The 22,691-nt window shown below is 45.4% G+C and overlaps 1 protein-coding gene across 5 annotated transcripts; it reads right to left on the bottom strand.

Annotated features, from left to right (window-relative positions):
• Positions 1-3,018: 3,018 nt before the first annotated feature.
• ZNF10 (zinc finger protein 10) lies at positions 3,019-22,571 on the bottom strand. 5 transcript variants are annotated; one of them, XM_074356705.1, is made up of 6 exons: positions 22,250-22,571; positions 22,011-22,170; positions 10,323-10,413; positions 8,417-8,543; positions 7,989-8,084; positions 3,019-4,502 (listed from the first exon to the last, which is right to left on the bottom strand). In XM_074356705.1, the coding sequence occupies exons 3-6, from the start codon at positions 10,386-10,388 to the stop codon at positions 3,040-3,042; spliced, it is 1,752 nt and encodes a 583-aa protein (XP_074212806.1). In that variant the 5' UTR covers positions 10,389-10,413; positions 22,011-22,170; positions 22,250-22,571; the 3' UTR covers positions 3,019-3,039. The 5 variants fall into 5 exon arrangements, with proteins under 5 accessions (XP_074212806.1, XP_074212808.1, XP_074212807.1 ...); XM_074356707.1 differs by lacking the exons at positions 22,011-22,170; positions 22,250-22,571 and adding exons at positions 14,831-14,950; positions 16,951-21,993; XM_074356706.1 differs by lacking the exon at positions 22,011-22,170.
• Between the last annotated feature and the right edge of the window lie 120 nt (positions 22,572-22,691).

Consider the following 22,691-nt stretch of genomic DNA (forward strand, 5'->3'; position numbering starts at 1 on the left):
CCGTCTTGACTAGCTTGTCAATTTCCCCACAAATGTCTCCAAACCGGAAGATTAGTTTGAGGAAGATAGCTCTCTTCACTATATTGAGCTTTTCTATCCGCGACCACGGTGTGTTTCTTCACTTCTAATGTGCTTATTACGTATTCTTAATCATGCATTCTTGAATGTCTTTCAGCAATGCTTTCTATTTCCACTGTATACATTTTGCTCAATTAAGTTTATCTAAGTATTTCACAGTTTTGTATCATTGTAAGTGGGACTGTATTCCTGATTTCATTTACAAATTGTTCACTGCTTGAATACAGAAATATCAATTTCTGTATATTGATCTCATAGTGAGACCTTGCCAAACTCCCTTATTAAAGTTCCAGTAGCTTATTTGCACATAAGGAACTTTTGAAGAGAAATTATTCCATCACTGAAAAGACTGTTTTCCTAATCCTAAAAGCAATATATATTCTTTGAAGAGACTTTGGAAAGAAAAGTACAAGAAAAATAGAAAAGTAAACACCAATTTTTCCAATATGCAGGTGATTATTCTATTAATCCATTAAACTATTCATCTTTTGATATATCTCCTTAGTTTTGAGCACGACAGTTTTTTTGAAGTTCATTTATTTACTTATCTGAGCTTATTCCAGATTGACAATTATTTTCATGCTGTCTCGTAACATCACAGTATCAACATTTTTCATTTTACCAAACTTTCTACTGCATAACTTTAATGTCTATAAATAACCATTCTGCTATCGTACATTTTTAACGTTGCAAATTTTGCAGTTTTGTAAGTAACGTTTCAGTGATCACGCACAGACACAGATCCCTTAGGGTGTTGATATTAGTGAATTAGTCATAGCTAACACATACAGTACTTGCTACGTGCCAGGCACAGTTTTAAATCCTTTACACATTATCTCGCTTACCGCACACAGCCCCCCTTGGAGGTGGATACTAGTGGCATCTCCACTGCGCAGCTGTGGGACCTCCAGCCGTGGGCTGTGGGAAGTGCTAAGAGGCCCAGCGGAGGGGCCGCTCTTTTCCTCCCACATACAGCCACTGCTTGTGATGACAACCGTTCATGACAGGAGGCTACTACACACGTAAATGGTGCATAAGCACTGAAGAGGCAGCGCTAACAGTGACTGAGGTGCTGGGAGACCTGGCCGACTCGCTCTACCTCAGCCGCACCGGGAAGAGTGAGTGAGCAGCCAAGGCACCTGCGGTCCTCGGTCGCACAAGTCTACCAGCGTCTCCAGATTTGTCTGGGAGAGACACAAGATCCTCGTCCTGTGGTCCCAGCATTTGTTTATCATTCAACAGTCAATCATTGAGCATCTAATATATGTATTGTTTATCAGAAAATGGCAAATAGTGATCAGTCCCCCCACACAAGATCCATTTATAGAAGGGAACAGCATTAAAACGGGTTCTCTTTCTAAATCTTTTTTGGGTCATGGATTTACCAGAGAATCTGAAGATCAGCATCTTCTCCCTTGAAGGGAGAACCTTCATACAGAGAGACTGCTTTTGCATACAGCATTAAAAGGTGTTTAATGATACTCAGAAATGAATCCATGCACCCACTGTGGGTCAGTGGTTTCCTGAGGTTGGTAAGTTCCAATGTAGGTAAAAGGGAAGACATGTGTGACTGGAAGGGAAGTGAGGGTCAGTCAGTTCTTATCAGCGATCAGGCAGGTTTAAGTTAAATGACAGACACTGGGGTGGGGGGCGGTGGGCAACAGCCTTAATGGTGAACATCACAGCTAATGAAATACAGCACTGTGTCCACATCAGGCACTGTTCTGGGCTCGTCTGCTAATGAGCACAGCCGTACGAGGCGCCCCTGACTTACAGAGGAGGGTGTCTGTGAGTCGGGCACGGAGGAGCTTGGCGGCATGCCCACGCTCACCTGGCAAGTGAAGGAGAGGTGGGGTTTCACCTCGGGGGGCCCAGCTCAGACTGAGACTGAGACTAGCCACAAAGCTTTCTTCATAAAGACAAAATACTGCCTGGGAAGGAGTGTGGCTGTGGGCAGTGTTGTGTCCATTTTATGAGCATACTTGCTCCAAGCATTGTCCAGGTACCTGCGCCCGCTCTGAGGAGACCCTCCCTGGCATGTTCAAATATCCAGTGTTCCTTCAGGTCCCAACATCCAGAGAGTCATCGTGTTCAAACTCCCAGGGGCCTTTGGCAGCCTGCCCCAAGGAGCACAACTCTAACTATGGCCCCAAACAACTTAGAATGTACAGGAAAGTCTGCTAGCAGGTGGTTCTCAAGTTTCCTTGATGGTGGGATAGAGAAACTGGACATCCTTTTTAAATATTTATGAGGATCTTCCAATAATCATGACAGTGACACCAAGTACACTATGAAACTCACTCGTAAACCCATTATTAACAAATCAATTCTGTTCATTTATCTATGGAGAGGTTTTCAATTCCTGTCCACATGCAAATATACTTAAAATGGGTACTGCTAGTAGTAAACGTGTTCTCCCTCCTCTGCTCACATTGTAAGATGTTCCCTGCTGCTAGCCAAAATGCAGTTTACATGAGACACAGAAAGCAGACTAAACACTACAAAGTGTCCCAGGAGAGAGGGACAAGCCAGTAAAAAGCGGCACATCACGTCACTGCAGCACTGCTTTCCATCTTTCATCACTCTAACTGTATTGATTCTTTACTCTTCTCAGCAACAACTCTCACTTCCTTGTCTTTCTGAGGTAGCACTCTCACTTCTGGGGTGGAGACAAAGCTGGGTTATCTACCAACAACTCACCTAAGTAATGGCTCCTTCTCAGACCTCAGCACTGAAGGCTTGGTCAAGAATGCTCCCAGGCCAATTACTTTTGTGGGAGTTTCGAGAAAGAAAATCTGATGTACTAAAGTGAACTTTGTGTGGTTTTCCCCCTCTCCAGGACCAATTCTCCAGTGCGCAAAAGGGTAGTAACAAGACTGAAGGCAGCTTCTCTCCAGAAGGAGTTCCCCAAGACAAAACAAAGTTATTGCTGCTCAGGAAGAATTTTCCATATTTATTACATTAATACGCATTTTCTCTAATATGACTTATCTGGTATCTCATGAGGGTTGGGGTGTTAACCAGCACGGATCCACACTGATTACATGCTAGGAACTGCTCTCCAGTGTGAGCTATGTGACGCACCATAAACGGGGAGTTCTGGCTGAAGGCGATCCCACACCGGTTACACTTGTAGGCCTCTTCTCCAGCATGAACCTTCTGATGCTTAATAAGGTCATTCTTCCGAATGAAGGCTTTCCCGCACTGACCGCACTGATACGGCTTCTCTCCAGTGTGAATCCTCTGGTGCACAATGAGGGCAGAACTCTGGCTGAAGGATTTCCCACAGTCCCGGCATTTGTACGGTTTCTCCCCAGTGTGGGTTCTCTGATGTGAGAACAGGTGGGAGCTGCGACTGAAGCATTTTCCACAGTCTTTACACTCAAAGGGCTTCAGCCCGGTGTGAGTTCTGTGATGCACGACGAGGTGAGATCTCTGGCTATAAGACTTCCCACATTCACTGCACTCATAGGGCCGCACTCTAACGTGAGTCCTCTGGTGCAGGATGAGATGTGTGCTCTGCCTGAAAGATTTCCCACATTCAGGACATTCATAAGGTTTCTCTCCAGTATGAGTTCTCTGGTGTCTAATGAGCCTGGAGCTGTGAACAAAAGACTTCCCACACTGATTACAGGTGTACAGTTTGTCTCCTGTATGAGTCCTCTGGTGAGTGACAAGGTGGGAGAACCAGCTGAAGGACCTCCCACATTCTTTACACTCATACGGCTCCTCACCAGTATGAGTCTTTTGGTGTCCAGTGAGGTGAGAACTCCGGCTGAAAGATTTTCCACATTCTTTACATTCATAGGGTTTTTCTCCAGTATGAATCAGCCGGTGCCTGGTGAGATTAGAGCGCCAGCTGAAGAATTTCCCACATTCCTTACATTCGTAGGGTTTCTCTCTAAGCACACCCTTCGATATACCAAGGGATGTACCACGAGTAAGAGAGTTCTTATCAGGGCATCTGTACGATTTATCTACTGCTTGAGTTCTTGCAAACTGAATAAGGTGAATGTTTTGGCAGATGGTTCGATCACAGTCATCACTGCTGCCTGCATAGCCTTCCTGAGGACCACTGAAAACTAAACCCTGATTTACGGTTTTAGGACATGAGTCACGTTTAAGGAAATACTCTCGCAGCACTAGCTGAGCAGGAAGAGGACAGCTTGTCCCGAATTTCCCATTTCCGCCGGCTCTCTCCTGGGGAGGTGCTTTCTTCTGGGTGAATGCCACTTGCCTCAGATGTCTCTCCTGGCTGCCCTGAGACCTGTCCAAGAGACCTTCACACGTCCAGACTTGTTCCAGTGACAAGTGCCAGGGGTCATCCTTTGCCATTCCTTCCATTTTAACACCACAGGACTGTTCATCTTTAGAGATGCTCCTACTGGAAAGTGATGATTTAATTTCAACTGCAGCCTCCAAATCTGAAAGAAATGAAAAAAGCCTTGCACAACTAAAAGAAGTATTAAGGTCAGAGTAGGTAGGAGAAAAGCGTGTAAGTCATAGAGTTGCTTTCAAATATGGTTTTGTGACCTTGACAGAGTGAGAAAGGGGAGGAAGAGCCATAGACGAGACGTGCTGGGCTACGACACGCACATGACAGGAGACGGAGGGGGAGGAGCCACAGGCCTGGTCACCGCACACGAGTCAGGATGCTCAGTGCTGGGGCGGGAGACACAGAATGGACTGCCTTCCCACTTCTGAATCTGACACTCATGATAAAAGGACCTAGCATGTTTCCATGCTGCCAGGCGCCCCACCCCGACAGGAATCCTGCCAGCCTAACATTCCTAAACCACGAACGCAGCCACACAGCTACATCACCAGGAAAGCACAGGGCAATTACACACAGCAAACCTCTCAGACAGGCCAGGTGAAAGGCCGGAGGGGCAAATGCACAGACGTCGTCCAGATACAGGCTCTAACCTAAGCTTTACCACTGCTAGTGGTGAATTCAGACAAGTTGCTACAATTTCAAAGATCACTTTGCTCATCTGTCATCCAGGGACCTATGAGGTTATCCTAAGGAGCATATGAAGAGGGAGCCCATGACTGTCTGACACACACGTGGGCAAAGCAATGCCATTTACAATACTGCCACCGTCGTTCCTGTCTTCTGTGTTGACTCCTCGGCTCTGAGACATCAGGGCTTACCAAAGCCGGCAGGACTAACACAGGGCACCAGCGCAGAGCCTGGACCCAACGCACAGTCTCCTGGACTTTTTGCCCTCCTGCTCCTACGTATGCAGATGACTGCAAATTATTTCCCCTGGTTAAGAGCCTGAGTTTGCTTCTCAATGCTTTCAGCTGAAAGTTTGCTGCTGAAACCTAGGGAAAACCCCACTATTTACCCAATACCACCTCCTCCTACAGAAATGGGGCAATATTCTGCTCTTATCTGGTATATAGGTTGGACTGTGTCCCCAAAGAAGATATGTTGAAGTCCTGACCCCCAGTGTCACAGATTGTGACTTACTTGGAACAGGTATATGTGATCAGTTAAGTGGGAGCAGTACTGGGGTAGGGTGGGCCCTCATCCAGGGTGATGTGTCCTTATGAGGAGAGGAGAAGAGGGGCCACACAGACACACACGGGGAAGGCGGCCATGTGAAGACAGAGGCTGATTAGACAGACGCGTCTACAATCCAAGGACACCTGGGTCCACCAGAGCTTCAAGAAGCGAGGGAGGGCCTCTCCAGGAGGCTTGAGAGGGCACGTGGCTCTGACGACACCTTGATTTAACTTCTGACCTCCAGAACTGTGAGAAAATTAATTTGCTGACTTATGCCACCCAGTCTGTGGACCTCTGTCCCAGTGGCCATGCCTGGTGAATCATCCCTGTGCTGGGCTCCTCATTGCTCTCTCGGTACGACCCAGCCCCACCACCAGTCCTCGTTTTCATTCACAGCTTTGTCAGTTACTGGCTTCTTCCCCATCCTTTCTTTTTTTAAAAAAAAAAACTGTGATGTAAAATACATGTAACATAAAATGCACCATCTTAACCATTTTTAAGGGCACAACTGAAGTGTGGTGTATATTCACACTGTCGTGCAGCCATCAGCACCATCCCCGTAACTCATGTTCACCTTGTAAAACTAAAACTCTATACCTGTTAAACAGTGACACCCCCGCTCCCTCACCCAGCCCCTGGAAAGCACCATTATACTTCATCTTTACGATTCTGGCTACTTCAAGTACCTCCTGAAAGTGGAATCACACACTATTCGTCCTTTTGTGACTGGTTTATTTCACCCAGCAATGTCCTGAAGGTCCACCCACACTGTAGTGTACTGCAGAACTTCCTTCCTTTTTAGGGCTAAATAATACTCCGTTATATCTACATCCAGCTCTACCTTGATGAGTTTTGATCGGACACACACCCTCCTCTCCTTCTCCTCCACTCAGTGCATCAGAATCCCATGGACAAGGTTTTCAAACCACAAATGCTGATGGAAAATTCTAAAATTAACATGTGTGATGAGGAATGGGGGCTGCATGCTGATGGACAAGTCTGAGTAAAGTGTGAGAAAATATGAATTTATTAAAGTCCTAAAAAATCTTCCATGTATTATGTAACATGGAAGAGAACTCCGGTGAGCAAGCCTCAGAATCTGCAGCTTCCATTAACCAACCCACCGTGTGAGTTTATAAAGCCATCACTCATTACCCTTCTCCTGTCGATAATGAAGTTACCATAGCTTGTAGATTCCCATAAACCCCAGGTGTTTAAGCACCTACATGGACTTTCAGTACGATCAAGCACTTCACAGTGTCCGAGAGACCTGCCCTAAGATAAAGACTTACTAGGTCACCTACAAGGCCAAATGTAAAAAAGGTCAAAAACGGTTTACGACATTTAGAAGGAGACTTAAACAAAGTGGAAGCTCCAAAAAAGAAGAAACTTGTACTTAATGAGTCAAAAGGTTTCACAGAAAAGGAAAGAGGCGAAACTCAGAGGACAACGGAGACTCTGACAGACAGAACTCCTTTACATCACACTCGAAGCCTGAGATGCAGGGACGTGCCTGATACGCATGCACGTCAGACACCAGGCGGGAGTGACTGCAGATGATTACAGTGCCTGGACTGTACTGGACCCGGGGCTGCGTCGCTAGCACCCCACCTGGGGTCACTGGCAGGTGTCCTGACTGCCTGCCCTCCCCAGGTATGATCCGGACAGCAACACCCAGCATGGTCGGGCTGAGGGGAGACTCAGAGCACCGAGCTTAGAAACAGGGGTCAGGGAAATGATGGCTCAGAGGGAACAGAGAAGCTGGAAGATGAAGGGCTGCCTTCTATTTCTTAACCAAGAAGGCTGATCTTCTCAACACAGGGATGCTGAGAAAAGAAACGATGCTAGGAATACACATAATGGTCTGCACTTTAGAGATATTAAGATTAAAATGAGTAAAAATAAGTTGGAAAAAAAAACATTAAACAAAGAGATTATAGCAAGAAGACAAGATGTTCTTGAGAGCAGTGGCTCTGGGAAGCGAGGGGAGCTAAGTCAGCAGGAACCGCTGAGCCCTTCGCAGCCCTCTTCTAACCCAGAGCAGGAGTGGTTATGGGCCCCATGGCAGGGCTTACACAAAGCAGCAGACAGAGGCTGTGGACAGGGACACAGGATGGGGAAGAGACAGGCAGCGAGGAGAGAAATAACACTATGAAAAAGGAGAGAATCTGGACGCTGGAGTTAGTGGTGATAATCGGGGAAGCAATAATGAACAGGGCTGGACATGACCAGAAAGAGAACTCCAGGAACGCAAACGCAAGGGTGATGAGACTGCAGGGAGGAGACCAGCCATGCGGACGTGGGAGGTCAGTAAACTCAGTCCTCATCTTGGGAACACGGAGAGCCGGTGACTGCCACCGCCAGTGAGTCCTGCCCCTAACAGGTAATCTGGTCTCACCTGGATGGGCCTCTGGGTGAACCCCTCTCTCCAGCAGCCACGGTTCCTCCCCCTTCTCCAACCGGAGGATCACATCTGGCTTGGGAAGCTGATGCCCTGTTCACAGTGAAAGATAAACAACTGGGTGAGGCTCTGAGCTGGACACAAAGAAGCATCTCAGATTCAACCCCGACCCCCGACCCCATCAACAGTCCTGGGGGCTCTGAGGAGTAGACAGGTAGGGGTGCAGAGGCAGCAAAGTATACATTTTTTAAAATTGAACAAACTGAAACAATTCTTTCCATAAAAGCAGGAGGCATATGAAAACCCTCTTCTATGCCCCAAAGAAATTAGGTCCCTGACCCCAAGCTCACATGCTAATGTATGCTTCAGGGTCTCCATACCTTCTGACCAAGGAGGAACCCAGTCCCTCCAGAGGTCGGTCTTACCCAGGGACACCAGGTTTCGGCAGTTCTCCAGCATCACGTCTCTGTACATGAGCTGCTGTGCTGCGTCCAGCAGCTCCCACTCCTCCCTGGTGAAGTGCACAAGGATGTCTTGGAAGGTCACCAGTGCCTACAACACAAAACAAATCTGCACTGAGCCAGATGATTATCGCCCTTTCCCGAACACTGACAGAAAAAGATCACACAGCTAGCACTTGGGTAGGGAATGAGGACAAACCAGGACTTATTCTAAGCACAAGTAGTATTTACGCTGAATTCTGGTCGTCCTAAAAGGAGCAATATTAAGTACCTCCTGTCTAGAAACTAGTTCCGTGTTATGCTTCCGGTTTAGAAACTGTCAGAAGCACTTTGGCTTAAATCAAGTATGTTGTAAACAGCTACAGCAGGGAGACTCAGACACTGGAAGTTCATCTACACTTATGTGAAATAAAGAACCTGATTCAAGGCAGGAAAAAAAAGGAAAAAGTCTTTTTTTTTTTTCTTTGTTTTGGGGGGAGGTAATTAGGTTTTTTATTTATTCATTTTTAGAAGACGTACTGGGAATCAAACCTAGGCTCTCACACGCGGTAAGCATGCGCTCTGCCACTGGAGCCATGCCCGCTCCTCCAGAGGAACAGTCTGGAGTTCAGGCACGGCTTAATGCTTAAGAGAACAACCTAGCCATGCTTTATGACCTAAAATAATTGTCCAAAACATTCTTCCTAAACACTGGTAGGCATTAAAAATATGGAGAAAAGGGAGGGAGGGTACAGCTCAGTGGTACAACACGTGCTTAGCATGCATGAGGTCCTTCCTGGGTTCAACACCAGTACCTTCATTAACAAAAATTTTTAAATAAATTTTAAAAAAGAAGAAAAAATGGAGAAGAGATTATAATTTTAACAGTAGCAAAACAATTTGACAAAGAAACAATACAGAAGCAAGGCCTTTATTAGCCACATCACAACAACTGTTGATTACACACAGGAAAAAAAGAAAATCTGAATGACTGAGAGTGTCTCACCAAAGACCATGAAGGTCAAATGACGCTGGAATAGTGAAGGTCTTTTGATGCTGAAAGAAAAGAACTGTCAAGCCTGAATTTCTGCATCAGGTGAAAATATCTTTCAGGAATGATGAAAAATACATTCTCAAAGATAAACTAGGAGAATCTGTTACCAGCAGACCTACTCTAAGAGATGTGCTCATGATAATTCTTCAGGCAGAAGGGAAATGATACAAGGGAGAAATTTTAAATCTCAGGAATGACAGATGAGTTAAAAAAAAAAAAAACAGTATCGGGGTAAATACAATAGATTAGTTTTCTTAATCTTAAATCCTTCAAAATATGCAGAGTGGCCAAAAGCAAAACTATGTTTTCTGGCGGGGTTTTCAATACACACAGAGGTAGTGTGTCAGGGATCGTAGGTGAGCAGCTGAGTGAGGCCCCAGGAGGGTCCCCCACCCGTCACACTGTCCCCAGGGGACCCCGCCTCCCCTGGGCTCTTCCTGTCCTGGTTGCAGTTAGTTCCTTCTGGGTAATTACATGGCTTGTCTCCAAGCCCCTCCAAACAGGCAGTCCCCAGGGAGGAACTGGCACACCAGCCCCAGGCCCGAGACAGCCGGGGATCAGAGTCTCTCAAAATGGCACCAACACTCCCAGTTCTTGCTGTGTGCTTGGTTCTTTCCTGTGGATGAAAGACTATCTCACCAGAGTCCTCAATGTTACACTTCTGTTCAACTTGTGTTTCTTTGATATGAAAGGAAATAAAACTGCAAATACAAATGAAGGAACCTAAACAGTGCTAGCTGCTGGAGGGAGTGTCTGAGACACGGCCCCTCAAGAACCCTTAACCAAAAAGGGATTCTCAGTTGGAAAACAAAAAGGAGTGAAGGCAGCTCAACTTACGTGGGACCCAGCAGTTAGCAACTTGGCCTCCATGCCCTCCTGGTTCTTGGTGATGCTTTCCTGCATGACGGGAGATGCTGAACCGGTGGCACTGGGGAAGAGGACGAGACGTGAGAGGTGCTGTGACTGGGGCTCGGTAGTCATGAGCATGAATTCCCTCATTTCCCCAGTACACACACACACTGCAGACTGTCCCAGACACACACTACAGTGCCTGAAGTCCCCAGGAGTAGGAAGAAAACAGCTCCAGAGATGGCCTTTCCTCTCTCCATCTCTAGGGTTCCATGCTGAACCACATTTGGAACTGAATGGCTCTAACATGCAACAAATCCTCTTTTTTTTAACAAGATATTGTTTTCCCTTCTTAAATTTTTTTAAATTATTATTTATTTGAGGGGGAGAGGTAATTAGGGTTATTTATCTATGTTTAATGGAGGGACTGGGGATTGAACCCAGGACCTTGTGCATGCTAAGCATGGGCTCTGCCACAGAGCTAATCCCTCCCCTCAAGAAATCCTCTTTTTTGGGGAAAACCCAATCAAGAGACAAACCCTGACTCGATCGAACACTCTCACTTTACTGGGAAGAAAATAACTGCTTTCTCCAGCTGATGGCAGAAGGGAAGTGAGACTTGAAACACGAGAACAATGGGAAGCGCGGTCCCTGCTGAAGGTGAGGGACACGTGGGTCGTCTGCGGGGCTGAGCGCAGCCAGCAAGGAGCCCCAGAGCGAGCTGGACGTGGACGCTCCCCCAGAGACGAGAACTCCGGCTGGTAACAACTGTATCGCTGCTGGACACCTGAGCACAGACCCAGCTGCCCCAGGGCCCACACCTGCCCACAGACCTGATCTTGACAGGTGCTGCGCGGTCCACGAGGAAACGGACACGTGGCTGGCAATCTTTTAAAGATGTTCAATATTAAGAAAAAAATTACATGTTTATCGACGTAGTCACCACCACCAGAGCAGTTCACCCTCTAGGCTGGATCCACATTCTCATGTGGAGCTATTTCCCTTCTCCCTGAGGGACTTTTCTTAACATTTCTTGTTTTCTTTTTCCAATAATCAATCTTACACTCATTACATTCTAATCATTTTTGCCTTTTAAATTTTTGGGTTTTTTTTAAAGTTTTTTTTGGGGGGGAGGGGTAATTAGGTTTATTTATTACTTTATAATGGAGGTCCTGGGGATTGAACCCAGGACCTCGTGCATGCTAAGCACGCTCTCTACCACGGAGCTACACCCTCCCCACCAACATTTCTTGTAATGTGGGTCTGCTGGTAATAAATACCTGATCATCTCTTTTCCCTCTTTTTTTAACAGCTTTATTGAGATAAAACTCACCCACCATACAATTCCTCCAAAGTGTACCATCCAATGTTTTTGATATATTACATTATCAATCTGTAAAGTTGTGGTAAAATAAATATAACAGAATTTGCCATTTGAATCATTAAGTGTACAATTCAGTGGCATTACATACACTCGCAGTGCTGTGCAACTCTGAAACATTAAAGCAGTAACTCCCTACCCACCTCCTCAGACCCCATTACCTCTAACCCGCTTTCTGGCTTGGAACTTGCCTGTTCCAGCTATTTCATGTGAGTGGGATTGCACAGTGCTTGCCCTGTTGAGTCTGGCTTCTCTCACTCAGCATCGTGTTTGCAGCTTCACACGTGCTGCAGCCTGCAGCAGTAGCTCCCTCTCTGAGTGGCTGAATACTGCTCTGCTGCTGGACTGAACACATTTTTGTTTGTCTGTTCATCTGCTGACGAGTATACCTGGGAGTGGAATTGCTGGGCTATGTGGTAATTTTATGTTTAGTTTTTGAGCACCCAAACTATTTTCCATAGTGGCTGCATCATTCTACTTCACATCCACAACATACAAGGGCTCCAATTTCCCCACATGCTTCCCAACACCTGTTACGCCATTTAAATTATCTAGCCATCTAAATGAAGTGGCAGCTCACTGTGGCTTTTATCTGCATTTGTTTCATGTGCTGACTGGCCATTTGTCTATCTTCTTTGGAGAAATAAATGTTCAAGTCCTTTACCCATCTTCTTAAGTGGGCCATTTGTCTTTTAGTTATTCACCTGTAGTTCTTCACATATTTTGGGTATTAAACCCTTATCAGGTTTGTAACATCCAAATATTTTCTCCCATTCTGGAGGCTGTCTTGCCTCTGTTGTTGAAATATATTTTTGCTGACTACAGACTTCTAAGCACACAGGTGTTATCCCCTATAGCTTCACTCCCAGTGCTGCAAGACTCAGAAGCACTTTCCAGTCCGGCCAGTGTAACCGGCAACAACCCCCAGGTGATCGTTGGGCGCTACTCCCTCCAGCCTCCCTGCACACGTGGCTGTGTGACCGCTCCAGGGTGCCCTCTCCTCTCTGTGGATGCTGGCTGCTCTGCCCTCCCCAAAGGCTCAGCTCCGCACCCGGGACTCGGGTCTGCTCAGCCCCACCTCAGCTTCCCCTTCCCCTGCTATAACCTGGAAACCCTCTCAAGGTAATCAACAGGCAAATCAGAGGGACCACCTGGTTGGTCGTCCATCTCTCGGGGGGGACTGCCCTTTGTTACCTGATATCCAGTGTCTTGGAACAAAACGATCGTTCATGTATTTTGTCTGTGTTTCTGTGGTTGTTGCTGTTTGGGCAACAGGGTAAATCCACTCCCTATTACTCCCTCTTGGCTAGAAGTAGAAGTCTATAAAACATGGCACTTTTACCTTGTTTAAATTTAGATTGTATTTTATTTATTATTTATTTTATTGAGGTATAGTCGGTTTACAATGTTGGGTCAATTTCTGGTGTATAGATTGTATTTTTAATTTCCACCTTTTGAATACTGGGTTTGAGTATTTTCCATGTTTATGTTTACAGTTCTTTTGTATTTTGTTTTCTTTTATACTGTTTGCCCCCCTTTTCTTCTGGACATCTTAATGATTTCCATTTCAATTCAATGTTCATTGGCAGGAACAAAAGCCCTGGGGTCTCTGCCTCCTCACCAGCACCAAGCCAGGCCTCAGCAATGACTCCTGTTGCAGAGGCAATGCTGGTCTCTCACTTGTTCCTGAAGCTCTTTATTTGCTTTGCTTCCATCCTCACCTAGTTTTCATCTATGTATCTTGTTACTTCTTGGTCTGCTCTAACGATTTAAAGTCATGATTAACTTAAATGAAGGGTTCCCTTTGTTGTCTCTTTGGTCTATCCCAGCCTCACTTCCATGGTCCGGGGGCACTTCCAGGACACAGCGCACGTCCACTAGCTTCTGTCCCACTGCTTGGCTCACGACAGGCGAAGTGTCAGGCTAGAATGAACGGAGACTCCGTCCCCTCCCCACCCCCTCTTTCCCCAACCTCAACTGCATATTTCCAACTCTGGTTAACAGCGTGGATTCTGAAGCCAGACTGCCTGGGTTCAGATCCCTGCTCCACTGCTCACGGGTCTGTTAACCTCTGACTATCTCAGTCTCTTCCTCTATCCAACTGGGACAAAACAGTGCCTACCTGTAGGGTTATAATGAGACTTGAATGAGTCAATATTTGTTAAACACTTAAGAGTGCCTGACACATGGTAAGGATTATCTGCTTGTTAATTGAAAAAATAAATGACACTGAGCGACCCAGGAATGCAAGTATCTTTCTAGACTCTTGTCCTCTGCACCCAAGTGCAGATGACAACCTGTAGGTCCCCCTCCTGAATGCTCCTCCAGTCCACCTGCTCCCCCAGGTTCCCGCTGCCAGGGCCCCGGGTCAGGCCCTCGCTGTCCTCTGCCCAGAGACCTCCTACTTACTTCTCCCACTTAGGTCTTTCTCACTTCCAACAGGAAACCGTGAAAGTTTCGCTTCTTGATTAAAATTCTGTTGGTGTCCCAGGACTTACAGGAGAATGGACCAAGTCCTTAGCATGGATCAGGACCCTTTGTGGGCAGTCCTTTTATACCTCACTAGCCCTAAATGCCCCATCAAACGACCACACTTTCCCCACCTCCTCGCTGTACCTCCTGAACTGCCTGACCTCTGCACATGTGCTCCCCCAGGCCAGGAACGCTCCTCCCTCTCGTGGTAAAATCCTCTCTACCCTGCAAGATCAAACATCACCCCTTCCTGTGTTGCTCCCTATCTCCCCGGGAAGGCTAGTGTTCCTTCCTCTTCACTCCCACAGTCCCTGATACAGGAAGCAACATGGACTAAACAAAGGACAGCAGAGAGCACAGCTAGCTGCCCAAGGGGCACATCTGCATGGGGTGAGGTCTCTGATGCCGGGCACAGCTCTGGCCTTTTAACCCTTCTCCAGAAACCTGGGTAAGGACTAGCTGTAAGTTTTAGCTGAACATACTAGATGTGGGAGTTAAGAATCACAGGTGGATGCTGTGTGTTCCTTGTGTGGGTGTTATTTAAGGAGTCAGGACCCGGAGTTAGCAGGACAGGAAGGTGGAATGAACGCATATGGCTCCTCTGTTCTCTCCTTCCTGCACCAGGTGTTACCTGAGTACTTACAGAATGCCAAGTACTAGTCTAGCGGCTGAGCATAGGGCAGCGGCTGTTAGGCCCTTTCCTCACTGGGCCCACTTTTCAATGTCAGATGAGTAAAGGCTGAAGTAACCAGGGAAGTTCAGCCTGCAAAAGAAATTACTTGAGTGAAGCAAGGGAATGGTCTTCACACACTTACAGGTCAGAGAAACGTGTGGAGATAAAAGGAAGTCAATTATAAGTCAATGTAATAAGACGCCATTAATCAGATGACATCTAGTGACAGAACAGGTTGCCCAAGAAGCCAGGAAATTTCTGGTCACTCATAGATTTTCAATAGGAGCTTATTAAAAAAAAAAAAAAAAAAGGAGGGGAAGGGGGTGGGAGAGGATAAATTGGGAGTTCGAGATTTGCACATACTAACTACTATGTATAAAACGGATAAACAACAAGTTTAAACTGTAGAGCACAGGGAACTATATTCAGTATCTTGTAGTAACTTACGGTTAAAAAGAACATGAAAACGAATATATGTTATGTTCCTATACGACTGAAGCATTGCGCTGCACACCAGAAATTGACACAGCATTGTAAACTGATTATACTTCAATAAAAATATATTTTTTTTAAAAAGCCCAAAACTATCACACAGCCTCCAGTTTCATGGACATCTAAGGTTCATTCCAATGACTCTCCTGTTTTATGATTTAAAATGCAAATAGTTTGTAATTAGTCTAATTTCCCTTAACATCCTCTTCTAGATGACTTGCTCAAAACTAAACTGGCAGGGTTTTTTTGTTTTTTGTTTTTTTATTGAAGTACAGTGAGTTACAATGTGTCAATTTCTGGTGAACAGCATAATGTCCCAGTCATGTATATACATACATAGATTCGTTTTCATGTTCTTTTTCATTGAAGGTTATTACAAGATAATGAATATAGTTCCCTGTGCTATACAGAAGACATTTTTGAAACCTATTTTTATACATAAACTGGCAGTTTTTAGCCCTGACTACACACTGGAATCGCCTCAATATTGATAAATTATTGATAGATCAGTTATTGACACATGGGTCCCACACCACCCTTCCCCACTGGGATTCTGATTTAATTTTCTGGGGAGCTGGGTCAGGCTTTAAAGAAACCTTTTTTTAAATAGCTCACTGGGTGCTCCTGATGTGCAGCCAACGTTGAGAGTGCTGGCCTCTGCCACTACGTAATCTACTTAAATTCTCAGTTTCTACCATATCTTGGGGTGATCAGATCCTTTATAATCAGTCACCAGATACACAAAGCATCTACATATGCAACTGGCCAAAACTGACTTCCCTAACGTAACAACAGGTGTTGCCACGATAGGGATGCTGGGGTGAGTTTTTGTTTTCAAGGAAACAGCAGGTAAGCTGATAACTGTCTTGAAGTTATAAACGTGGATCTTCTGTCGTTTTACTAAATCATTCCCCAGCACTTACTGGCTCTGTACCAGGCCCAGGAGACAAAACGTGAGTGAAGTATTCATCCCTGCCCTCAAGCAGCTGACCCACTGCCGTGGAGCATGAAAGACGGCATCTACCACAGCCCGGTGGTCTTGAGGCTGAGTCCAGGTAGATAAACAAGGCGGGAACCCTGTAAACAAAGGCAGGGCCCGAGACAATGTGGTGCAGGGCAGGGAGCAGCTGGAAACAGCATCGCCACCCTCAGAAACACGGACTCCTGCTTGCAGGCTGCAAGCCAGGGAATGATACTACGTTTGTGTCTTAAAAATGCCTTCTCTGCATTTGGGGTAGCCATGTGATGGACGAAAGGAAGCTATAATAGCTGCAAAGAAACCAGGTAGGAGAACACGTATCTTCTGTCGTCCTGAAGATAGGAACACAAATTAGGGCTGTGGCAGGTAGCAATCGGGAGCAGGCAGATTTTGGAAAAGACTGGTGTGTCCCAGGAATTGACTGAATGTGGATGTGAAGACAGGTTAAGGGTTAAAGACGACTCCTAGGTTTCCAGATGACTGAACGGACAATCGTGTTGGGGGAGGAGGTACTAGAGGAATGACAGTGGTTTTGAACACAGTGAGTGAGCCAGAAAAGGGACGTCCAGCAGAACATATTCAGAAGTGAGGTTAACCAGGTGTATGATCCACTGCCCACCTTTCTGTCTGTATGTACTCAAGGTGACCAGCTATGTTCTCAAACAGGACAACGTCTTGAGATGGGGAATGGATCTTTTGCGCGGATTTTAGAGTGACTGTCCCATGAGCTGCAGGAGGAGTAGGCAGATGGGTAGAGGCGTCTGAGGGAGGCCATGTTCCCGGTGACATGTAATTCATGTCACCAACACTGTGACGTAACTTCAATAAACAGCAAAACCTGGTAAAGACAGCTAATGGCATTATCAGATGAAACCGTGGCAGTATGTCAAATCAACCAAAAATAACACAGAGCGTAAAATAAACTGTAGGACCAGGGTTAAACAGGGAGCTCAATTAACATCTAGGATGCTAACAGAGGAGAAAAAGAAGCCCACAGGGAAAGCACAGAAAGACCTGCCGGACAACAGGAAGCTGCAGAAGAGAGGTTACCAGAAGCCGGAAGAAGACAGACTTTCAAGGGATGAGGGATTCTCATGTACTGACCGGCTCGCTAGGGGCTCACTAAGGTGGGAACAGCAGACAAATTCCCTAACAGGGATTAAGAGTTTGGTGAAAAAAGAAGAGAAAGGGCAGAGGTGGAAGAAGAGGTGATGGGGTCCCAGTGGAGATTTGCGAGTCTGTAGGCTGAGAGGAAGGCAGTAACAGCGGGGTGGAAGAGGGGAGGGGGGTCAAAGCTCCAATGGAAGGGCCAAGCTTGTCGGGGAGGAAGCCAGCAAGGCCGCCTCTCCCTGTGCCTACTTCTGTCCTCACGCCTCCCCCCGACTGTCACCTTCTGCCTCCCTGCTCCACTCTGAAGGACTTCTGTTACACTGGGCCCACCCAAACGGTCCAGCAAAATCTCCGTATTAAGGTCCTTAGTCCAATCACATCTGCAAGGTTCCTTTTGCCAATGAGGTGCTACATCCAGATTCTGGTGGTTAGGCCCAGGCATCCATGCGGAGCTGTTATTCCGCCTACCACCAGGCAGAGACGGGCTGAAAGAAGCTTCAAGTTCCAGCAAGGAGGCTATGGAACTTACCATCTGAGGCACAGAGGTTCCACGCACAGCTCTGACCACATCACTGAGTCTCAGGCTTCGCAACCGTCTATATCCTGGGCCCTGACAGCCTTTCAACCTTGATCCTACTGCACTTGTCCTGTGCTCTCTGAGCCTCAGTCAAATGCCACCTTTCCCAGAAAGCCTTCCCACTGTCCCAGAGAAAGCCCTTGAGCACTCTGCCCTCACTTGCAGCATCCCAGCACTGCCTCGGATACCACTGCTTGTTTGTCCACCTCTCTACGGGATGAAGAGCCACTTGAGAACTGGGATAATCTCATTCTAAATCGTGGAGGGAGGCTAGCACAGTGCTTTGTACTTCGTATTTGTTCACTCTGGCATCTGTCGAACACAGAGTGATAATCTGTCTGTTTGCCCAGGTGTCTGCCCTCAGGTCTCCATTTGAAGACTCAGTGCTTGAGGGCCAGCACCCTCCAGGGACTGGCAAGACCTTGTCGGGGAGAGCATTTCACTCGGGCATGTGGAGTATGTGATTCTGTAAAAGAGAATGGGTCCCTTCAGATTCTGAGTAAGTTCATTGGTACTGGCATCTGTGAAGGACCAGGAATGACCAACAAAAGGGCCCAGCAGCCACAGAGGGAGAACTCTGGGGCCGGCAGAAATGGCAAAGACCTAAGAGAGACACAAAAGGCAGAGATCATGCATCTGTGAAAATTCAGCAAATGTACTCTCTCGTGTTGTACATTTCATTTAATAGAAATTTCGCGACAAGAGAAAAAGCTAAACAAATACTGAAATCTAGTTAATGGTGCACGTGCATTCTGAATTATCTAGGGAAAGCATACTGATGGCTGTGATTCACTTTGAAATGCATCCCAAAAAAAGACGGACTGATGAAGAAAGGGGCAGAGAGATACATGTTACAGCTAGTACAGCAAAACATTAATGGTAGAGTCTTGGGGGGGGGGGTTACAAGTATTCACTGCAACTCTTTTAACTTAGCTAAATGTTCAAAACTTGGACCTTTTATAGCTAAGAATGAGATAACAGAAAGGTGTGGAAAGAGGCAAAATGATGCTCCTGGTGTTGGTTCTAAGTCAGAGGTGCTGGTGCAGCCTGCCCACCACGCCAGTGCTGACCCCGCTTCACAGCCAGAAGATCTAAGAACCCAGGCCGACAGGAGTCACGTACAAGGAGCCCCGCAGGTGGGAGCGTGTTGTAAGCAAAACAGATATTACAATATGAAACTTCTTTTTCCTTAAGATAAAAATTTTAAAAACCTCAATTTTAAACCATATGCTATTTAAGCCTTCAGTGCTTGCATTAGTGATGAAAACCAAGGAAACCTGTCATTTCTAGGAGTACTTCTCCGTTAACAGAAACATTTTTTTCATCAAATTAAAAGGAAGGGGAGCGGGTATACCTCAGAGGCAGAGCACATGCTTAGCATGCATGAGGTCCTGGGTTCCATCCCCAGTACCTCCATTAAAAGAAATAATTTAAACAAATAAATAAACCTAATTAACTCCCCCCAAAATAGAAAAAAAATTTAATTTTATAAATTGTAAAAACAAACAAACAAACAAAAAAAAAAAACAAAGAAAAGTTTAAAAAAATTTAAAAGGAAAAGGAATGAGCCACTTCCACATTTTTAAGATGATGAATATTAAAAGTAAACAACAAAGTATATGGGGTTCTTAAAAAAGAAAATCCCAGTTATATTTTGTTAACAACTGAATTTAATCCATAAACAGAACTATTCTCATTCTTACTCATCCTTTACTCTTACTTTATGTCTCCTAGGAATGTTTTAAAGTTTTCTTATATAATTCAGGTATATTTCTAGTTAAAATTAATATTAGGTATCTTCTTCCTGTTGTGAATAGACTTTCTTTTGTGCAAACTTGTTATTGAGGACAGTTAAGCAATACGTTAACATATACCCTCTTTCCAGTCATTTTTCTAAAAACTCATTGATGTTAACTGAATCTCTTTTACAGGCTGGGAATATAGTTAATTAGTAAGATAATTTTATCATCTCTTTTACAGAAAGAATGCCTTGTGTCTATGTAAATATTGTATTGTCGTAAACAGAATTTTAAAATGTTTATATAAAATACTGCTAAGCAGACTTCATCATTTAACTTATGATATATGCCTCAAATCCCTGTCCTGTGACTGGCACATGCTAAGGGTTCAAGAAATAGGCATTGACTGCTGGTGGGAATGTAGTTTGGTTACGGAAAATGGTATAGAGATTCCTCAAAAAAACAAAAATAAACTTACCATATGATCCAGCAATCCCACTCCTGGGCATGTATCCAGAGGGAACTTTAATTCAAAAAGATACATGCACCCCTGTGTTCATAGCAGCACTATTTACAATGGCCAAGACATGGAAGCAACCTAAATGTCCATCAACAGACAACTAGATAAAGAAGATGTGGTATATTTATACAATACTATTTAGCCATAAAAGAATAAAGTAATGCCATTTGCAGCACTATGAATGGACCTAGAGATTGTCATTCTCAGTGAATTAAGCGAAAAAGAGAAAATACCATCTGACATCACTCATAAGTGAAATCTTAAAAAAAAAAAAAAAAAAAAAAGAGGACACTAATGAACTCATCTACAAAACAGAAACAGGCTCACAGACATATAGAAGATAATCTTATGGTTACCAGTAGAAATGGGGTGGGAAGGGATAAATTTGGGAATCTGAGATTTGCAAACGTTAACCACTACATGTAAAAATAGATAAAAAACAAATTTCTTCTATATAGCACACAGAACTATATTCAATATCTTGTAATAACTTTCAATGAAAAGAATATGAAAACGAATATATGTATGTATATGCATGACCAGGACATTGTGCTGTACACCAGAAACTGACACACTGTAACTAACTACACATCAATTTAAAAAAAGAAAAAAAGGTTATAAAAAAAGAGAAATATGTGTTGAGAGGGAAGGAAAGAACAAATGAACAATTTTCAAGAAGAGGCAGAAATGTGTGCAATCCATTGCCCAGGAGGCTTTGCAAGACAGAGGGTCTATTTTAATTAAACAGGAGAGGAGTAGATTAGTTAGGTCATAGAGAAAAGGTGGTGTGGTGTTGAGGTGGTTTAAAAAGGGGCAGGGAGAAATTGTGCTATTTGTTTCTCAAGTGGATGGTTAACTTTGAACAACATCTCTAATGGGAGGAACATTTTTTAGCCAGCATTCTGGATGACAAATTTTCTTCCCTTTTACTTCCTTTTGTTTCTTTAACAGTATATTCTGTATGTGCAGTATAGACAGAACTTAAAATTTTCACCTTCTCAATATACTATGGGTGGGATCTACATAATTTTGATGTCAATTCTATCTTTAACATTCACATTTGATGTTGGATGATGTACAAATTTGATTAGCTTAGTCAATTTTATCAGTTTAATTTGATTAGTTTGCTCCAGTGTCAAGGGAAAATAAAAATGTAATAATTCTTAGCTATCTCTGAAAAATAAAACTAGATTAAACACATTTACAACTCCAGTTGATTAAATTAAAAACCCCAGCAACTGAAGATAAGAAGCTAGGAGATGGAGATGCAGGGTTTTGGTTTTTTTTTTAAAGACAACACACAAACCTGCTCGATCTTAAAACACTGAAAAGACTGAAAAGACAGGCAATTTTGAGGAAAATAACTGCCAAAATAATTTCAGTAAAAGTAAAACGTTTTTGTAATGAACATTTTTATACTACAGCAAAAAACCGAAATGATCCAACCCTTTTGCCATCAAACTTATTAAAAGCCGACCTACTTCATCACTGTTTGCAGCATATAATTTCTGTGCCATCCACGAACAGAATCCGGTAGTACATATTTTTAAAAACCAGTAATAACCACATTGGATTTCTTTTAGGAACATGAGAGACTTAGTGTTAAGAAATTTCCTACTCTTAACAAAAGAGAGCAAAATTACTTTCAGCAGATGCTGGAAAGGTCATATGCAAAATTTTAAACATCCAGTCCTAGTTAGGAGGAAAAAAAAAAAAAGAGTAATAGGAGGAACCTTATTTTGCATCGCCAAGACTCTCCGGGTCAAACTCCCCACCACCGCACGGCGGGTCCTGTCGCCACCGCGACGACATGAATTCGACGAGGACCAGGACTCACTCAGGCCGGCGTGGAAGTCTCGGTGAAGAAAAACTGTCGGCGAAAAGACCGTCTACCTAGACCGACAAGGTTAACAAACTGCAGTATTGCGTCTCGCTAGGAAGCAAAGACCAAATCCAGACCTTTCGTGTGTACCTGCGATGGGCGCGGGGAGGCTCGGCAGCGGGAGGCTCTGCGGCTGGAGGCTCGGGGCGCGGGGAGGCTCTGCGGCCGGAGGCTCGGCGCCCGGGGAGGCTCGGCGGCGGGAGGCTCGGAGTGCGGGGAGGCTCGGGGCGCGGGGAGGCTCGGGGCGCGGGGAGGCTCGGCGCCCAGACCTTCGCGGGGCAGCAACACCGTCACTAGGGCAGCGCCTGCGGCGGGCGCGCCCAGAGCCGGGCCTCCAGGCCCAGGCGGGCGGGTCCGCAGGGCACACAGCGGCCGTGCCGCCTGACCCGACCCCTCAGCGCCCGCCGCGCCCCCGGCCCTCGCGCACGCGCACGCGCCGCCCCGTCCTCTCACGACCAGCCGACAAGCACGGTCGTAACGCAAAGCCCAGGGTCGCTCCTGGGAGATGTAGGCCGGGCCGTGGCTCCGTGGG

The sequence above is a fragment of the Camelus bactrianus genome, chromosome 32, assembly GCF_048773025.1.
Source record: "Camelus bactrianus isolate YW-2024 breed Bactrian camel chromosome 32, ASM4877302v1, whole genome shotgun sequence".
Taxonomy (NCBI): domain Eukaryota; kingdom Metazoa; phylum Chordata; class Mammalia; order Artiodactyla; family Camelidae; genus Camelus; species Camelus bactrianus.

What these genes read in the sequence shown, in the direction of transcription:
- ZNF10 (XM_074356704.1), bottom strand. Translation starts at nt 10,643, where the DNA reads ATGTTAGAGCCATTCAGTTCCAAATGTGGTTCAGCATGGAACCCTAGA. An exon ending in TGCTAACTGCTGGGTCCCAC is followed by an intron (nt 8,544 to 10,322) that starts GTAAGTTGAGCT and finishes TTTGTGTTGTAG; the next exon opens with GCACTGGTGACCTTCCAAGA. An exon ending in TCACCCAGAGGCCCATCCAG is followed by an intron (nt 4,503 to 7,988) that starts GTGAGACCAGAT and finishes CATTTCTTTCAG; the next exon opens with ATTTGGAGGCTGCAGTTGAA.